At 47.7% G+C, this 18,277-nt stretch overlaps 1 protein-coding gene across 3 annotated transcripts in view; it reads left to right on the forward strand.

The window, feature by feature from the left end:
- The window catches only part of LOC139264010 (inorganic pyrophosphatase-like), a 240,412-nt gene that overhangs the window by 51,231 nt on the left and 170,904 nt on the right, over positions 1-18,277 (forward strand). For all 3 annotated transcript variants that reach the window (XM_070880121.1, XM_070880115.1, XM_070880129.1), the window contains exon 4: positions 11,795-11,914. In XM_070880121.1, the coding sequence (XP_070736222.1) occupies positions 11,795-11,914 (120 nt within the window). The remainder of the gene's footprint in view (positions 1-11,794; positions 11,915-18,277) is intronic.

Genomic DNA, 18,277 nt, shown 5'->3' on the forward strand with positions numbered 1-18,277 from the left:
TCCCCGTCCCCTCCCATCTCTCTCTGTCTCTCTCTCTTCTATCTCGTCTCTCTCTGGCTGTTCCCCGTCCCCTCCCATCTCTCTCTGTCCTCTCTCCTCTCTCTCTCTCTCTGTTTCTCTCTTCTCTCTCTCTCTCTCTGTCTCTCTCTCTCTCTCTTTGTCTCTCTCTCTCTCTCTCTCTGTTTCTCTCTTTCTCTCTCTCTCCTCTCTCTCTCTCTCTCTCTCTTTGTCTCTCTCTCTCTCTCTCTCTCTCTCTCTCTTTGTCTCTCTCTCTCTCTCTCTCTCTCTTTGTCTCTGTCTTTGTCTCTCTCTGTCTGTCTCTCTCTCTCTCTCTCTCTGTCTCTCTCTCGCTCTCTGTCTATCTCTCTGTCTCTACCACCACCCCCCCAAAATCATCATTAGCATAGGCAGTCCCCTCGAAATCGAGGAAGACTTGCTTCCACTCTAAAAGTGAGTTCTCAGATGGCTATACAGTCCAATGTGGGAATTACAGTCTCTGAGACAGGTGGGGCAGACAGTGGTTGAAGAAAAGGGTGGTTGAGGAGCATGGTTTGCAAGACGCCCCTTCCGTTGTCTGCGCTTGATTTGTGCATGCTCTCAGCGACGAGACTCAAGGTTCTCAGTGCTCTCCCGGATGCTCTTCCTCCACTTAGGGTGGTCTTGGGCTAGGGATTCTTAGGTGTCAGTGGGGATGTTGCACTTTAACAAAGAAGCTTTGAGGGTGTCCTTGAAACATTTCCTCTGTCACCTGCGGCTCGCTTGCTGTGTAGGAGTTGCGAGTAGAGTGCTTGCTTAGGGAGTTTCGTGTCGGGCATGCAGACGATGTGGCCCCAACAGAGCTGGTCAGTGCTTCAATGCTGGCCTGAGCGAGAACACTGCAGCTAGTGTGCCTATCCTCCCAGCGAATTTGCAGGATCTTGCAGGGGCAGTGCTGGTGGTGTTTCTCCAGCCGCTTAGGATGTCTGCTGCATATAGTCCAGGACCCTTCGAGAAGCTAAATGGAGCAGGGCCCCAGCATCTCTCATTCCCAACCCTCATCACACTTCAGATCTCCCACCACCTCTACTGAAGGTGCTGCTCAGTGCTGAGCTCTCTGCCCCACTCTCTCTCTCTCTCTCTCTCTCTCTCTCTCTCTGCCCCCCGCTCTCTCTCTCTGCCCCCCACTCTCTCTCCCTGCCCCCCCCCGCTCTCTCTCCCTGCCCCCCTCTCTCTGCCCCCTCTCCCTGCCCCACCTCTCCCTGCCCACCCCCCGCCCGCTCTCCCTGCCCCCCGCCCGCTCTCCCTGCCCCCGCCCTCGCGCCTGCGCCCCGCGTCCTTGCCCCCGTGCCCTTGCCCCACTCTCTCTCTCGCTCTGCCTCCAGTCTCTCTCTCTCTCTCTCTTCCCCCCCCCCAGTCTTCCGCTCTCTCTCTCTCGCTCTCTCTCTCTCTCTTTCCCCCGTCTCTCTCTCTCCCCCAGTCTCTCGCTCTCCCCCAGTCTCTCTCTCTCTCTCTCTCTCTCTCTCTCTCTCTCTCTCTCTCTCCCTCCCTCTCCCCCAGTCACTCGCTCGCTCTCTCTCCCTCGCTCTCTCTCCCCCAGTCTCTCGCTCTCTCTCTCTCCCCCGCTCGCTCTCGCTCCCTCCCCCGCTCGCTCTCTCTCCTCTCTCTCTCCCCCGCTCTCTCTCTCTCCCCCGCTCTCTCTCCCCCCCACTCTCTCTCTCTCTCCCCCACTCTCTCTCTCTCTCTCTCCCCCACTCTCTCTCCCGCTCTCTCTCTCTCCCCCACTTTCTCTCTCTCTCCCCCACTTTCTCTCCCTCTCTCCCCCACTTTCTCTCTCTCTCTCTCTCTGTCTCTCTCTCTCCCTCCCTACTTTCTCTCTCTGTCTCCTCCTCACTTTCTCTCTCTCCTCTCTCCCCCACTTTCTCTCTCTCTCTCTCTCTCTCTCTCTCTCCCCACTTTCTCTCTCTCTCACCCCGCTTTCTCTCTCTCTCTCCCCTGCTTTCTCTCTCTCTCCCCCGCTTTCTCTCTCTCTCTCCCCCACTTTCTCTCTCTCTCTCTCTCTCTCTCTCTCTCTCTCCCCCACTTTCTCTCTCTCTCTCTCTCTCTCTCTCTCTCTCTCCCCCACACACGCTCTCTCTCTCTCCCCACACACTCGCTCTCTCTCTTCCCCCACACACTCGCTCTCTCTCTTCCCCACCCCTCACCCAGTCTCTCTCTCTCTCTCACTGCCACTCTCTTGCTCCCCCACACCATCTCTCCACACATTCTCCCTCCACGCTCTCTCCCTGAATCTCTCTCTCTCCCTATCCCCACATCTCTCTCTCGCTCTCTCTCTCTCTCTCACCTCCAATCTCTCTCTCAGAAGGCCACGGAAACGTTTGTGTAGATAATCACAGCGGTATTTTAGGCAAAAGTCCTGGAGGCTCCTTTAGTACAGTCATTGATTTTTGAAGATAACCCAAAGACCCTAGTTGCAGGCTCAGGCTCGAGCAGCAATGAGCTCCAGGCTCAGAAACGTGGTTCGGCCCCCCCTTCCGGCTTCCTCATATATTGCACTGCGCATGCACGACTGGTAAACCGCAAATATAACGCCCCTATTTAAAAAAGGAGGCAGACAAAATGCAGGAAACTGTAGACCAGTTAGCCTAACATCTGACGTCAGGAGAAATGCTGGAATCCATTAATAAGGAACAGTAACAGGACATTTGGAAAAGCATAATTCAATCAAGCAGAGTCAGCATGGTTTTATGAAAGGGAAATCATGTTTGACAAATTTGCTGCAGTTCTTTGAGGATGTAACGAGCAGGGTGGATAAGGGGGAACCAGTGGATGTGGTGTATTTGGATTTCCAGAAGGCATTCGATAAGGCGCCACATAAAAGGTTACTGCACAGGCTAAAAGTTCACGGGGTTGGGGGTAATGTATTAGCATGGATAGAGGAGTACCTAACTAACAGAAAACAGACAGTCGGGATAAATGGGTCATTTTCCGGTTGGCAAACAGTAACTAGTTGGGTGCCGCAGGGATCGGTGCTGGGGCCTCAACTATTTACAATCTATATTAATGACTTGGATGAAGGGACCAAATGTAATGTAGCCAAGTTTGCTGATACAAAGATGGGTGGGAAAGCAAATTGTGAGGCGGACACAAAAAACCTGCAAAGGGATATAGACAGGCTAAGTGAGTGGGCAAAAATTTGGCAGATGGAGTATAATGTTGGAAAGTGTGAGGTTAACTACTTTGGCAGCAAAAATCGAAAAGCAAATTATTATAAAAATGGAGAAAAATTGCAAAGTGCTGCAGTACAGAGGGACCTGGGGGTCCTTGTGCGTGAAACACAAAAAGTTAGCATGCAAGTACAGCAAGTGATCAGGAAGGCAAATGGAATGTTGGTCTTTATTGCAAGGGGGATGGAGTATAAAAGCAGAGAAGTCCTGCTACAACTGTATAGGGTATTGGTGAGGCCACACCTAGAGTACTGCATACCATTTTGGTCTCCATATTTAAGAAAGGATATACTTACATTAAAGGCTGTTCAGAGAAGGTTCACTAGGTTGATTCCGGAGATGAGGGGGTTGACTTATGAAGATAGGCTGAGTAGGTTGGGGCTATACTCATTGGAGTTCAGAAGAATGAGAGGTGATCTTTTCGAAACATATAAGATAATGAGGGAGCTCGACAAGGTGGATTTAGAGAGGATATTTCCACTCATCAGGGAAACTAAAACTAGGGGACATAGTCTCAGAATAAGGGGCCGCCCATTTAAAACTGGGTTGAGGAGGAATTTCTTCTCTGAGATTTGTAAATCTATGGAATTTTCTGCCCCAGAGAGTTGTGAAGGCTCGGTCATTGAATATATTTAAGGCGGGGATAGACAGACTTTTGAGCGATAAGGGAATAAAGGGTTATGGGGAGCTGGGAGGGAAGTGGAGCTGAGTCCAGGATCAGATCAGCCATGACCTTATTAAATGGCAGAGCAGGCTCAAGGGGTCAGGTGGCCTACTCCTGCTCCTATTTCTTATGTTCTTATGTAATGTGCATGTGCAAAAATGGGCGGGATCTGGAGGAATCAGACATGCGGCCTGTATCACTGCAGTTTTTAATTTAGCCACGGATTGGGTGTAAGCATCAGTCCATGCCGGGCATATGTCATCACCCTGCAGTTTTATCAAAACATGCAGGGACTTTGGGCACGCTGCAAAGCCTGTGATAAAGTTCCTTTGATATCCTACCAAACCCAAGAATGATCGTAGGGCTGTTTTGGAAGTGGGTAATGGCAGTCGCTGTATTATCTCCACCTTGTGAGAGTCGGGGGAACGATCCCTCTGGAGAAATGGACAGTCCGAGAAAGGTGACCCATTTTTTTTACCAACCGAGCCTGACGGGGATTCACCTTTAGTCCCGCCTGAGCCAATAATGTCAACAATTCGTGCAAAAGGGACAGATGCTCCTCCATGCTATCGGTTGCCAGCAGTACATACAGCCTACGTACTGTAGCAAGCAGGTAGGGCAGGAAAAGTTTTAAAAAACTGCAGCCATTCTTTTGTGGAAGATTGTGCGGCATTGTGGAATCTCTGATGCAGGCATGCCCAGGTGTAGCTCTGGTCCTCAAATCTGAATGTGAATTTGTACTGGTCTTCCCATTTAACAGGGATACTCCAGAATCCATTGGCGATACCAAGGGTCAAGAAGTACTTGGAACCAACAGGAATTTGAGATAATATGGTGGAAGCTTCTCTTTCTACCGGTGAGCAGGCTGGTGTTACAGAATTTAACTTTCTGTAATCAATATTCAGTCGCCAGTTGCTTTCAGGCTTTTTAATGGGCCATGTGGGTGAATTGGTCGTGAAAGTGCCTGTCCTAACAATACCCTGCTCGACTAGGGATTGTATGGTGTCTCGGATATAAGGGGAGGGACTCCCCACCATTCCCCTCCAGTGAATGAGTGGGTGGTCCCTCAATAGACTCTTCGCCTGCCATTTTTCCACAATCATGCTTTTACGTGGCGAACACCGCAAGGTGTTCCTGAATTTGTTTTGCCACAGCTTCATTTGTACTCCCCGGAGGGTCATACTCAGATGGCTTTTTAAAAGCAAAAACTGAGTGAGCATCTGAAATTTCTATCACTTTTGCATTATTTCTCAATCCCATCCAAACACAGTCCCGATTGTAATCTATTACCAATACCATACTGATCCAACACATCAGTCCCTAAAATTCCCCTTCGGGGGGTGGTCATCAGCATCTGCGCTGGGACCTTACAGGTGAGGCTTCCCAATTGAAGTTCAGAGGCCTTCCCTGTATATGCGGTGGTTGTATCATCATTAAACCCTTTAAAGGCCATACAACTCTTGCCTACCGCTGCATGGTGTTCAGGGTATGGGGTGTGGATGATGGTAATGACTGAACCAGTATCGATAAACATAATCTGCTGCCGGCCCCCTTTTAAGACAACAAAGACTACTGGTCTGCAGCTACCATCGAGTCAGAACCCCACTTCCGACCAATCTTTAGGGGCAGGACCCCTTCATAGGGTGGGCCCTTGGAGGGGTCCCTCCAATGGGTGTGCATTGATGATTGCATGCACCGGTAAATGATTTTGCATCCCCCCATGGCAATTTGGGCTTTCATGAGGGTTATCAACTTGTCCAATTGTTGATTCATCCCAGAGGGCTTGGATTCATCCTTCTTTAGAAGGGTAACTAACTGAACCAATTGTTGCTCCATCCCAGAGGGTTTGGGTTCGTCCCTCGGGAGGTATCTCTTTGCATTGCATCGTGGTCTGGTGCCGATCTGGGTCTGCTGCAGTCTTTTGCTAGGTGACCTTCCTTCTTACAATTAAAGCACTGTCCCCTAAAGGGGTAGTAGCTAGATCCCTTCACCGCTGACTCTGGTTTGTTTGGGGTGGCTGGTGAGTTCACCGTTAACTGGTCTTTTACCATCTCCCAGGCTCTTTGAGCGTTTGCCTCTATACCTGTCCACTGATCGCCGGGCCTCACGACTATGCCCAGGGTGGTTTTAACTAAAGAGTGGAGTTGGGTTAGGAACATCGTTTTAAATTGTTGCTGATTCTTTCCTGTTGCAGCATTTGCGGGTGCCCGGTTCTAGGTACGTTCATAGATACTGTGCAGGCGATTACTGAAGGTCCTAGCGGTCTCATCTGTGCGCTATTTGGTCTGACTAAGCATAGCCACTAAGTTTAAGTTTCAGATTCCTAAATGGTTTAGGACCGCGGTCACGACTATATGGGTCGCTGTGCCACGCTGGAGGATTGCATCTGGCAGATTATTCTTTAAAGAAGTGGAACAGGCCAAGAGGAGGACTCGTGTTAAGTCTCCTTCTTCTAACTCTGGGTGAACCCTCCTGAAATCTGCCCACCTCCTATTGACTCCCAGTGGGTCATCCCCATTATTAATGGGCCCCAACTAGTGGCTACACGCTGTGGTGTCAGTACCAGATATGGGCCGTAAATCGGTATGGTTGCTGGTGATGTGACCATGCACATTACGCCGTAAAGAGGCGGTCACTACTGCTACGGTTGGCCCTTTGTGTTTCCAAGGTATCCCATCCTTCTCGGTCCTCCTGGGGATTATACGGACTGCCTTCCTCTTCCCAATCTGTCTTCCTCTTGTCCCCTTCTATTGCCTCTGTTATGGCTCCCCGTGTTACTGCGGATACCAGAGCCTGCTGCTGCCTTAAGTTACTCTTTAGCCTTGCTATTTCTAGTTGGCACCAGGAGTGATCTGCCTTCCTATGTGGCCTCTTAATTGGGTCCCTTAACGCCCCCTTAATGTTTTCTACTTCCTGCTGGAGCCCCAGGTTTTCCAATTTATATTTCTTGAGCTCTAATTTGGTTTCATTTGCGGCAGCGATGGCTGCTCCAGCATTTAAATTTGAGAGGCTTTGTTGCTGTAGCAACGAAGTTGCCTGCTCGGCTCCCCTTTCTAGTTGCCTAATACCGTGGCTTAATGGATCGATTTCTTGTCTCACATAGTGGATTGCTCCTTCCTTTAACTGCCTAACAAGCTGGATGCCTTCTTTCTGTTCTTTTATACTTTTAATCTCTTTTTCTTTCAGTCGAATCTCTTTTACTTGTAATTCCTTTAAACCTTGTATCTCTTCTGCCTTTTGTCCTTTCATACATTGAATCTCTTTTACTTGTAGTTCTTTTAAATCTTGTATCTCTTTCCTTAAATTTAAAATCTCTTTTGCATCCTGCCTCAATAGTTCCTCATCTCTCCGAGCACAGTAATGTGCCCCGAATGCCAGGAGACCATTTGCCTGTTGGACTTTAGCTTTTCCTCATCTACTCTCTCCTGGATAAATGCCACGAGTTCCCCAAAGGGCGAATGTTGGCCTTTACAGATGCATCGTGCCCATAACTCTTGTGAGTTCCTTATGGACACCTTTCGTGTATTTTCACATGGTAGGCTACAGCTACATCTTTTACTGGCTTTTTGTATGCCACCAATCCCATCATCCTGTGTCTTTTGAATGTAACTACTGGTGGGTCCCCCTTAAACAGTTCCAACTACCGAGACGACTGCCTCTAAAACGCAACTCACCCGATCTATTTAACAGTTTATACTTTTAAACTTCGGAACACAGGTTAGAATCGCAACTTCCAAGATTTCTAATTGTTTAAAAGAATGATCTAAAGCCATCTTGCTACATGGACGACTTGCAGAAGACACATCAAGTCGATGGAGATATATCACCAACGATGTCTCCGCAAGATTCTGCAAATCCCCTGGGAGGACAGACGCACCAACATCAGTATCTCGCCCAGGCTAACATCCCCAGCATTGACCACGCTTGATCAGCTTCGTTGGGCAGGCCACTTAGTTTGCATGCCAGACACGAGACTCCCTAAACAACTGCTATATGCGGAGCTCCTTCCTGGCAAACGAGCCAAAGATGGGCAGCGGAAACGGTACAAGAACACCCTCAAAGCCTCCCTGGTGAAGTGTAACATCACCACTGACGCCTCGGAGACCCTGGCTGAAGACCGCCCTAGGTGGAGAAAGAGCATCCGGGAGCACGTTGGGCTCTTTGAATCTCAACGCTGCAAGCGTGAAAGAGATCAGGCGCAGGCAGCGGAAGGAACGTGTGGTAAATCAATCCCTCCCCCCCCCCCCCCCCCCCCCCATTCCCCGACGAATATCTGTCCCACCTGTGACAGGGTCTGTGGCTCTCGTGTTGGACTGTTCAGCCACCAAAGAACTCACTTTAGGAGTAGAAGCAAGTCTTCCTCGATTTTGAGGGACTGCCTATGATGATGATGCTATATCCCGGATGAGCCGTCAATTTTATAAGATTTCTAAATCTGGCATTAAATTGACAGTAAGACCACTTCTTCTAAAACAATTTGGAATAAGTTTATTAAACGCACACACAAGTGCACGTAGCCTATCGGACAAAGCAGCAGTCAACTTGTATCTTATGGACTGTACTTAATTACAACAAGATAATGTGTTACAGATTTAAACAGACATCTACTTCCCTCTGAGTCATGCAAATCTCGCGGTCTTCTTCCTTGCTTCTTGGTCTGGTTCTGTAGAGGGAGGTGTCCTGCTTTGCCGCGTGGTCAACAAGAGAGAGAAAACAGGCTTTGGGGTTCCTTTTTTATATCTTTTAAAGTCTATTGTCTCTTTGCATAAGTTGGTAAAGACCCAGGATTGGGTCTTAGTTTATTGGCAGTTCTTTGTTGATTTTCTTCACACATGTGACTGTCTGCAGAAACTGGTGCCATTCCTTGATGAAGTTAATCGTTTTCCTATTAACACCTTTTAATGGTTCTGCTAGTTTGGTGAGTTTAGATGGGTTTGTTACCCTGAAAGTCATGTTCCTTTTAGAAACATAGAAATTTACAGCGCAGAAGGAGGCCATTTTGGCCCATCGTGTCCATGCCGGCCGACAAAGAGCCTCACGGCCTTGGTCAGCAGCCCTAAACCTATGTACAATGACGGAACGGCAACGAGCACCCAGCCCAACCAGTCTGCCTTGAGCTCTGCCCACCCAGAGGAGACTTGAACTATCCTTTTCGTGCTCTTAAGTTCAAACCGTAGCCCGTCGGTGTAATCTGCACTTTTGACATTTATACATACACACCAAATTCACCTTTATTACATACATCCCATATCAATTCTATCATTAACATACACTTTTATTCTTACAACCAGCATAGACCAGTTGGGTTGAATGGTCTGTTTCTGTGTTGTGAATTCTGTGTAATTCTATGTACGCTGACAACACCCAGCTCTACCTCACCTCCACTGTCTCGAAATTGTCAGACTGCTTCTCCGACATCCAATACTGGATGAGCAGAAATTTCCTTCAACTGAATACTGAAGGCAAAAGCTTTGGTCCCCACCACAAATGCCTTTCCCTAGCCACTGTCTTCATCCCTCTCCTTAGCATCTGTCTGAGGCTGAACCAGCTTGGTCGCAATCTTGGTGTCATATTCGACCTTGAAACGAGCTTCCGACCACATATCTGTGCCGTAACTAAGACCGCCTATTTCCACATCTGTAATATTGCCTGACTCCGCCCCGCCTCAGCTCATTTGCTGCTGAAACCCTCAATCCATGCCTTTGAAAGAAAGAAAGACTTTACATAGTTCATTTCACAATCACTGGATGTCTCAAAGCGTATTACAGCCAATGAAGTACCTCTACACTTGACTTTTCTACCCTACATAAATTTGAGGTCATCCAAAACTCGGCTGCTTGTATCCTAACTCACACCGGGTCTCGTTCACCCATCACCTCTGTGCTCACTATCTACATTGGTTCCTGGTTAAGCAACGCCTCGATTTTAAAATTCTCATCCTTGTTTTCAAATCCCTCCATGGCCTCCTCATGCCTCCCTACCTCTGTAATCTCCTCCAGCCCCACAATCCCCCCGAGATATCTGCACTCCTCTAATTCTGGCCACTTGAGCATCGCTGATTTTAATCGCTCAACCATTGTTGGCCGTGCCTTCAGCTGCCAAGGACCTAAGCTCTGGAATTCCCTCCCTAAACCTCTCTGCTTCTCTACCCCTCTTTCCTCCTTTAAGATGCTCCTTAAAACCTACCTCTTTATCAGCCTTAATTGCTCTTTATGTGGCTTGGTGTCAGATTTTGTTTTATAACACTTCTGTGAAGCTCCTTGGGATGTTTTACCACATTAAGGGCCCAAGTTTCGGCCTCAGTTGCTCCTGATTTTTTGGAGCAACTGGTGTAGAACGGAGTATCTAAGAAATTCAAATTCTCGGCATTTAGTTTGCTCCAGTTCTAGTCAGTTAGAACAGTTTCACTTTGGAACAGAATTTTTTTTTCAAAAGTGTCCGGCCACTTACGCCTGTTTTCAAAGTTTCGGCAGTGAAAACTTACTCCATACTAACTTAGAATGGAGTAAGTGAAGATTTTTGAACGTTCGAAAAAAACCTTGTCTACACTTTAGAAAATCAGGCGTAGGTTACAAATTAGGCGTAGGGAATGGGGGGGGGCGGTTTAAAGGGAAGTTTACAAACATTAAACACTTCAGTTTTACAAATAAAGAGCCATCATCAATAATAAATGATAAATACATCAATAAATCAACTAATAAATCAATCAAAAAAAATTAATAAATAATTAAAAAAAAAAAAAATCAATAAATAAAACATCTTCTACTTACCGACTGCAGCACCGGGAGTCCTCCAACAGCGTGCTGTGATGGTCCCCCCAGTGTGTCTCTGTCAGTGTCTCTATCTGTCTGTCTGTCTGTGTGTGTCTCTCACTCTCTGTCTGTCAGTGTCTGTGTTTCTGACAGCGAGAGGGGGGGGGAGGGGTAGAAGGGGGGTGGGAGGGGGAGGAGGAGAAGGGAGATGGGGGGGGGGGGAGAGGGGGAGAAGGAGAGAGGATGTAGGGAGCGAGGGAAGGAGAGAGGAGGGAGGGAGGGAAGGAGAGAGGAGGGAAGGAGAGAGGAGGGAGGGAAGGAGAGAAGGAGGCTGAACGGCCGGGCCCAAGACCTTGGGCTAGATTTACAGGTAGCTGGCGTCGGGTCTCGGGGGCGGGGGGGTTGCGGAGGTCCGCGGGGGGTGGGGGGGGGGGATGGGGAGAGAGTCGCGGAGGTCCCGAGGGGGGTGAGAGAGAGTCGCGGAGGTGGGGGGGGAAGAGGCGAGAGAGAGTCGCGGAGGTCCGGGGGGGGGAAGAGAGAGAGAGTCGCGGGGGTGGGGGGGAGGGAGAGGGAGAGGGAGAGAATCGTGGAGGTCCCGGGGGGGGGGAGGGGGGGTGGGGGGGAGAGTCGGGTCTGGAGGAAGCAGGGGCTGGGTTTGGGAGGAGCCTTATGCACGCAGCCCCAGTGAGGCCATTCGGCCAGGGCTAGGGGCTGCGTGCTTCGGGCCCCTCCCACACAGTTTTGGGTGCCTGGAGCTACTGTACATGCGTGCCCACTGTAGCGCACATGTGCAGAGGTCCCGGCACTCTTTTCGGCACAGGGACCTGGCTCTGCCCCCAACAGCTCGTGCTGCGCTGCGCCCGGCTGCAGAAGACCTGCAGGGAGCCGGAGAATCTGGAAATTTTTTTTAGGCGCACTTTCTGGCGCGAAAAACGCCGTCCAGGTTCGGGCTGCGCCGTTTTAGGCGCGTCCTGAAACTTGGGCCCTAAAGGTGCTGTATAAATACAAGTTGTTGTTGATCTTATGTTGAGGATATTGGGTGAACTCCGTTCTTCTTCAAATATGATGGGATCTTTTATGTCCATCTGAGCAGGAAGATCATAAAAATACTTAGCTGTTTTAACGTCCCAGGATCTTTTTTCATTCCATATCTGTAACATTGTTATCTTTTCCAGATTGCTACAGAAGTCCCTCTGAACCCCATCAAGCAGGATATAAAAAATGGGAACGTGCGTTATGTAGCGAATATCTTTCCTCACAAGGGTTATATCTGGAATTATGGAGCATTACCACAGGTTAAAAATGGTGACATTTTGTGAACTTCTCTTCGGATACGAAGCTTTATTGCTTATTTGATAGTGACTGTTTTGGAGCTCAATCGAATAAATGCATCAGCTGGTGTGGTACTGAGCCATGCAGAGAGGAAGGGCCCAGTGAGACCCCAGGGCTTTTGTGAGTTAGTTGTATTGTAAGTGCCCTTAGCTCCCTTCAGCTAAAGGGGAATATCTACAGGTTTCCTGCTTCTGATTATTACAGTGTTCCTGATGTAAAATAGATTTGTGTGGTAGTCTTGCCTTCAGTATAGGTTTGTTTGTTCTTTGAATCTAGCTTATTTTTCAAATGTTGCTCTCATCATTCTTGCCTCCTTTTTAGGACTATGGTTTGGATATTAATTTTTATAAATGATTCCCATTACTGTATAAACCAAGCCTAACCCTGCAGGGCACCCCTTTTGAAAACAAACTCAGGACTGTGGGTGGTTTGCTATGCAGAGTGGGATTATGAAAGATCATGCAATAGTTAATCAATATCGAACACACCAGATTATGAAACTCCTGAGAGATTTAGACACTATCAGGAATAAAAGTTCTAAATTGGAGAAAAGCCAACTTTGATAAGCTGAGAGATGAGTTTGCCATAGTGGACTGGAAACAGCTACTTGAAGGTAAATCAGTGTCAGAGCATTCAAGGAGGAGATCCGGAGGGTTCAGGCCAAATATATGCCCTTAAAGAAAAAGGGTGGGACTAACAAATCTAGAGCCCCCTGGATGTCTAAAAACAAAAGGAAGCTTATGACAGATACCGAGTGCTAAATACTGCAGAATCTCAAGAGGAGTATAGAAAGTCCAGGGGTGAATTTAAAAAAGATATTAGGAAAGCAAAGCGAGAGCATAAAAAATTCTTGGCAAGTAAAATCAAGGAAAACCCAAAGATGTTTTATAAATATATTAAGAGCAAAAGGATAACTAAAGAAAGGGGAAAGGCCTATTAGAGATCATGAGGGTAATTTGTGTGTGGGGGCGGAAGATGTGGGTATGGTTCTTAATGAATACTTTGCGTCAGTTTTCACAAAAGAGAGAGGCGATGCAGACACTGCTATCGAGGAGGAGGAGTGTGAAATATTAGATGAAATAAACATAGTGAGAGAGGAGGTATTAAGGGGTTTAGCAGCTTTGAAAGTGGGTAAGTCCCCAGGCCCGGATTAAATGTATCCCAGGCTGTTAAGTGAAGCAAAAGAGGAAATAGCACAAGCTTTGACCATCATTTTTCAATCCTCTCTGGCTTCAGGTGTGGTGCCAGAGGACTGGAGGACTGCTAATGTGGTACCTTTGTTTAAGAGGGGAGAAAGGGATAGACCGAGTAATTACAGGTCAGTCAGACTAACCTCAGTGGTGGGAAAATTATTGGAAAAACTCCTGAAGGACAGGATAAATCTTCACTTAGAAAGACACGGATTAATCAAGGACAGTCAGCATGGATTTGTAAGAGAAGGTCGTGTCTGACTAACTTGATTGAATTTTTCGAGGAGGTAACCAGGAGGGTCGAAGAAGGCAAAGCGTATGATGTAGTGTATATAGATTTTAGCAAAGCTTTTGATAAGGTCCCACATAGCAGATTGGTCACAAAAGTAAAAGCCCATGGAATCCAGGGCAAAGTGGCAAGTTGGATCCAAAATTGGCTCAGAGGCAGGAAGCAAAGGGTAATGGTTGATGGGTGTTTTTGCGACTGGAAGGATGTTTCCAGTGATGTTCCACAGGGCTCAATACTAGGTCCCTTGCTTTTTGTGATATACATCAATGATCTAGACTTGAATATAGGGGGTATGATTAAGAAATTTGCAGATTATACTAAAATCGGCTGTGTGGTTGATAATGAAGAAGAAAGCTGCAGACTGCGGGAAGGTGGGTCAGGTGGGCAGAACAGGGGCAAATGGAATTTAATCCAGAGAAATGTGAGGTAATGCATTTTGGGAAAGCTAACAAGAAAAGGGAATACACATTAAATGGTAGGATACTGAGAAATGTAGAGGAACAAAGGAACCTTGGAGTGCCTGTCCACTGATTCCTGAAAGTAGCAGGCCAGGTAAATAAGATGGTTAAGAAGGCATACGGAATACTTGCCTTTATTAGCCGAGGCATAGAATACAAGAGCAGGGGAGTTGTGCTTGAACTGTATAAAACACTGGTTAGGCCACAGGTGGAGTACTGCATACAGTTCTGGTCAACGCATTACAGGAAGGACAAGATTGCACTGGAGACGGTACAGAGGAGATTTACGAGGATGTTGCTGGGAGTGGAGAATCTAAGCTATGAGGGCAGATTGGATAGGCTGGATTTGTTTTCATTGAAACAGAGGAGGCTGAGGGGAGACCTCATTGAGATGTATAAAATTATGAGGGGCCTAGATATAGTGGATAGAAAGGGCTTATTTCCCTTAGCAGAGGGCTCAACAACCTGGGGGCATAAATTTAAAGTAATTGGTAGAAGGTTTAGAGGGGATTTGAGGGGAAATTTCTTCATGCAGAGGTTTGTGAGGGCCTGAACTGACTGCTTGAAGGGTTGGTAGAGGCAGAAACCCTCACCACATTTAAAAAGTACTTGGATGGGTACCTGAAGTGGCGTAACCTGCAGGGTTACGGATCTAGAGCTGGAAAATGGGATTAGACTGGATAGCCTCTTGTTGGCTGGCATGAACACGATGGGCTGAAATGGCCTCCTCCGTGCTGTAAATTTCTAAGATTCTATTTTTGGTACATTACCTATGTCTTAATTTTGCCTCGACAACTAGTGCTACTGCTTTTTATCGGCCTCGTTCTTAGAACATCAATGAGTGCAATGAGTAAGGCTATCCTGAGCATCAGGGAAGGAAATAGGCTCCTGTCACTGGTACTGTAAATCCAAGATATTCTGCTCTCATAGCAACATTGTGAGGAATAGTATCAATAGAAGGAAGGTTAGCAGCAGGCTTGGATTTAGGGGGAATATAGGAAATGGAGAGATAGGAAGAATATTAAAGACATGACCTGGTGAGTGAGGGGTCTTGGAATTGCAGAGTGTGCACAGAGAATGTAAGTATGAGAGTGACTGGCATTTCTCTTTAATTTAGATTAGTTTCAAAATATTACACTGGAAGGAGTATTACACTGTGAGTCCAGATATAAGGAGGCACATTCTATTCCTCAGTCCTATCATCTACCAAATTTATTTTTCATTTGTTCTTCGGATATGGAAAATGCTGGCAAGGGCACATTTATTGCCCATCCCAAATTGCTCTGAGAAGATGTTAGTGGACTTTCTCCTTGAACTGGTGCTCTCATACTGGTGTAAGGTAGGAATTCAAGGATATTGGACCAGCGACAATGAGGGGTATGTGATATACATCCCAAGTCAAGATGATGTGTGAGTTGGAGGGAAATTTGAAGATGATGATATTCCTATGACATTGATGCTCTTAACATACTTGGTGTTAGAGGCTGCAGAAGAAGAATATTTTATTGAAGTAAGCTTGGTGAATTGCTGCAGTGCATTTTGTCGATTGCATATAATGGCAGCACAGTGTGCTGGTGAGTGAGGGTGGATTTTGAATCCTGTGACAGAGGCTTTCTGAATGGTGTTGACCTTCTTGAGTACTGTTGCAACTGCAGCCATCCAGGTAAGTGGAGAGCATTCCACCGCACTCCTGACTTTAGCATTATGGATGGAGGAGAGGCTCTGAGGGGTCAGGAGGTGAGCCACAGAGTGCCAACGATCTGCCTTTAGCTGACCATAATATGGTAGAATTCTTTATTATGATGGAGAGTGACACAGTTAATTCAGAGACTAGGGTCCTGAACTTGAGGAAAGGTAACTTCGATGGTATGAGACGTGAATTGGCTAGAATAGACAGGTTAGAGGCAGGAAGAATGTTCCCGAAACTGGGGACGTCCAGAACCAGGTGTCACAGTCCAAGGATAAGGGTTAAGCCATTTCGGACCGAGATGAGGAGAAACTTCTTCACTCAGGGAGTTGTTAACCTGTGGAATTCCCTACTGCAGAAAGTTGTTGAGGCCAGTTCGTTAGATATATTCAAGAGGGAATTAGATATGGCCCTTACAGCTAAAGGGATCAAGGGGTATGGAGAGAAAGCAGGAAAGGGGTACTGAGGTGAATGATCAGCCATGATCTTATTGAATGGTGGTGCAGGCACAAAGGGCCGAATGGCCTACTCCTGTACCTATTTTCTATGTTTCTATGCCCTCCTCTTGTTGTTCGCTGGTCATAGGCATCCTGGACTCAAAAATGAGACACCTTCAAGTATAACCTAAATGTACTAGTAGAAAAACCCTTGGCAATCCGGTCCTAGGTCACAGGATCTGACTTATACTTTGAGGTCTCAGTATTCTTAGCCCCACTCTGAAGCGCACCCAACAATGATCCTGAAACAGACATAGGCATTATTCCTGCCAACCAGTTAGGAAGATGAAAACTGATAGGGCTGGATTTTTGGCTGATTTGCGCCCCACTTAGCACCTCAGCGGGGCCCAAAAATGATTTTTTGGGGCGTGAAACGAGGCGCACAAGATTTTGCGCCCGGGCGGAATTTTCGGCAATGGTTCTGCAGCGGCGCTAAAACTTAGCGCTCGGCGCTGTTTTGAACATTTAGATGATGTAAATCGTCGTGCATCGCTGTGCTAGCGCCCCTGGTGGAACTTTTGAGCATTTTGTCTGTTTTAGCGTCTGCTCGGGAACCCGTCAAGATAAAACAGTCGGACCCAGGGCGTACCAAGCGCTAACGGTGCTATCTGAAGACGGAGGAGAAAGTTGCAGTTGAGAGTGATTAAAAGCATTGGGAGAAGAACGCTGCGTTACTGCATACTTTTGATTGTGAAATATATGTGAGTTTCTAGTTTGTTTTAAAGGACATTTAAGGACATTTTAAAAGATGGGGCAATGCTATGTCGGGAGCCATATTCATACAGCGTCGAGCTGGAAGAAGGCTTATTGATGATCATTTTCAATGTAATCAAAGAGGTCGCTGACGTATGGGGAGGAGGCCTTACCCCACAACGAGTTTACAGGGAACATTGCTCATATCTCCAGCTCTCTGATGCACAGTGTGTTAGCATGCTGCGCTTCCAAAAAGAGGTGGTCACACAGATATGCCAGCTCATACAGGCAGACCTACAGCCTACCAGCAGCAACAGGACTGCACTGCCCGTCAAGGTGACTGTGACACTTGCGTTCTATGCCTCCGGCTCCTTTCAGGCATCAGCGGGGGATATATGCTCCATCTCGCAGCACGCTACACATTGCTGTATTCACCAGGTGACAACGGCACTGTATGCACACAGGATGGACTTCATAAACTTCCCAATGACCAAGGAGACCCAAAATGAGAGGGCTGTAGGTTTTGGACGATTTGCTGGCTTTCCTAAGGTTCAAAGTGCCCTTGACTGTACGCACATCGCCCAAAGGTTTACCGAAACCGAAAGAGATTCCACTCTATGAACGTACAGATCGTCTGTGACCATACTCAGTACATCATGGCCGTCAATGCTCAATATCCAGAAGGCATCCATGATGCTTTCATCTTGCGTGAAAGCAGTGTCTCTCGCATGTTCCAGCGCCAACCACAAGGCCAGAGCTGGATGCTCGGGGACAAAGATTACGGCCTCGCCACCTGGCTCATGAACCCCCTCCGGAACCCTCGGACAGAAGCCGAGCATCGCTATAATGAGAGCCATGCAGCCACATGCAACATCGTCGAACAGACAATTGGAGAGCTGAAGCAGTGCTTCCGATGCCTGGACCACTCTGGAGGCTACCTACAATACTCCCCTCAACAGGTCTCTGAGTTAATTCTGGTGTGCTGCATGCAACACAACTTAGCTATCATGAGGGGACAGGAATTGCCAATGGGGATTGCTGGACCACCTCAGGAGAGAGGGGGAGGAGGAGGAGGAAGAGGAGCCTAGTGAGGAACCCCTGCCACTATCACCCCCGCCACAACCAAAGGGAAGGCGTCGTGGAAATTTTGCCGCTGCAAAAAACTTATGTCGGCAGCTCGTAATTGAATGCTTTGCTTGAAGAGTGCATCCAGCATCAACAACATCATGCAGCAACACCTGCCCCACTATTTTTTACCACCGGCTTTTGACCCCCTTCCCTTATCCCCTTCCCTTGCTTGCTGCTCGTAAACCAAGTGGTACCAAGATGGCGTGCAGCAAGGTTGCCAGAACGCTGCTGTGCTGGGGGGAGAGACAATGGAGACGCCGCCGGGGACAGACTGGACCAGCTCATGGCGTGAAAGGCCTGGCTTCTGACTATCGAGCCTTTTCATCGGCGTCACCAGTCACAGGTGGTTTTGGTTTGGGTGTGACAGTAGGGAACGCAGAGAGT

The sequence above is a fragment of the Pristiophorus japonicus genome, chromosome 1 (assembly GCF_044704955.1).
Source record: "Pristiophorus japonicus isolate sPriJap1 chromosome 1, sPriJap1.hap1, whole genome shotgun sequence".
Classification (NCBI taxonomy): Eukaryota; Metazoa; Chordata; class Chondrichthyes; family Pristiophoridae; genus Pristiophorus; species Pristiophorus japonicus.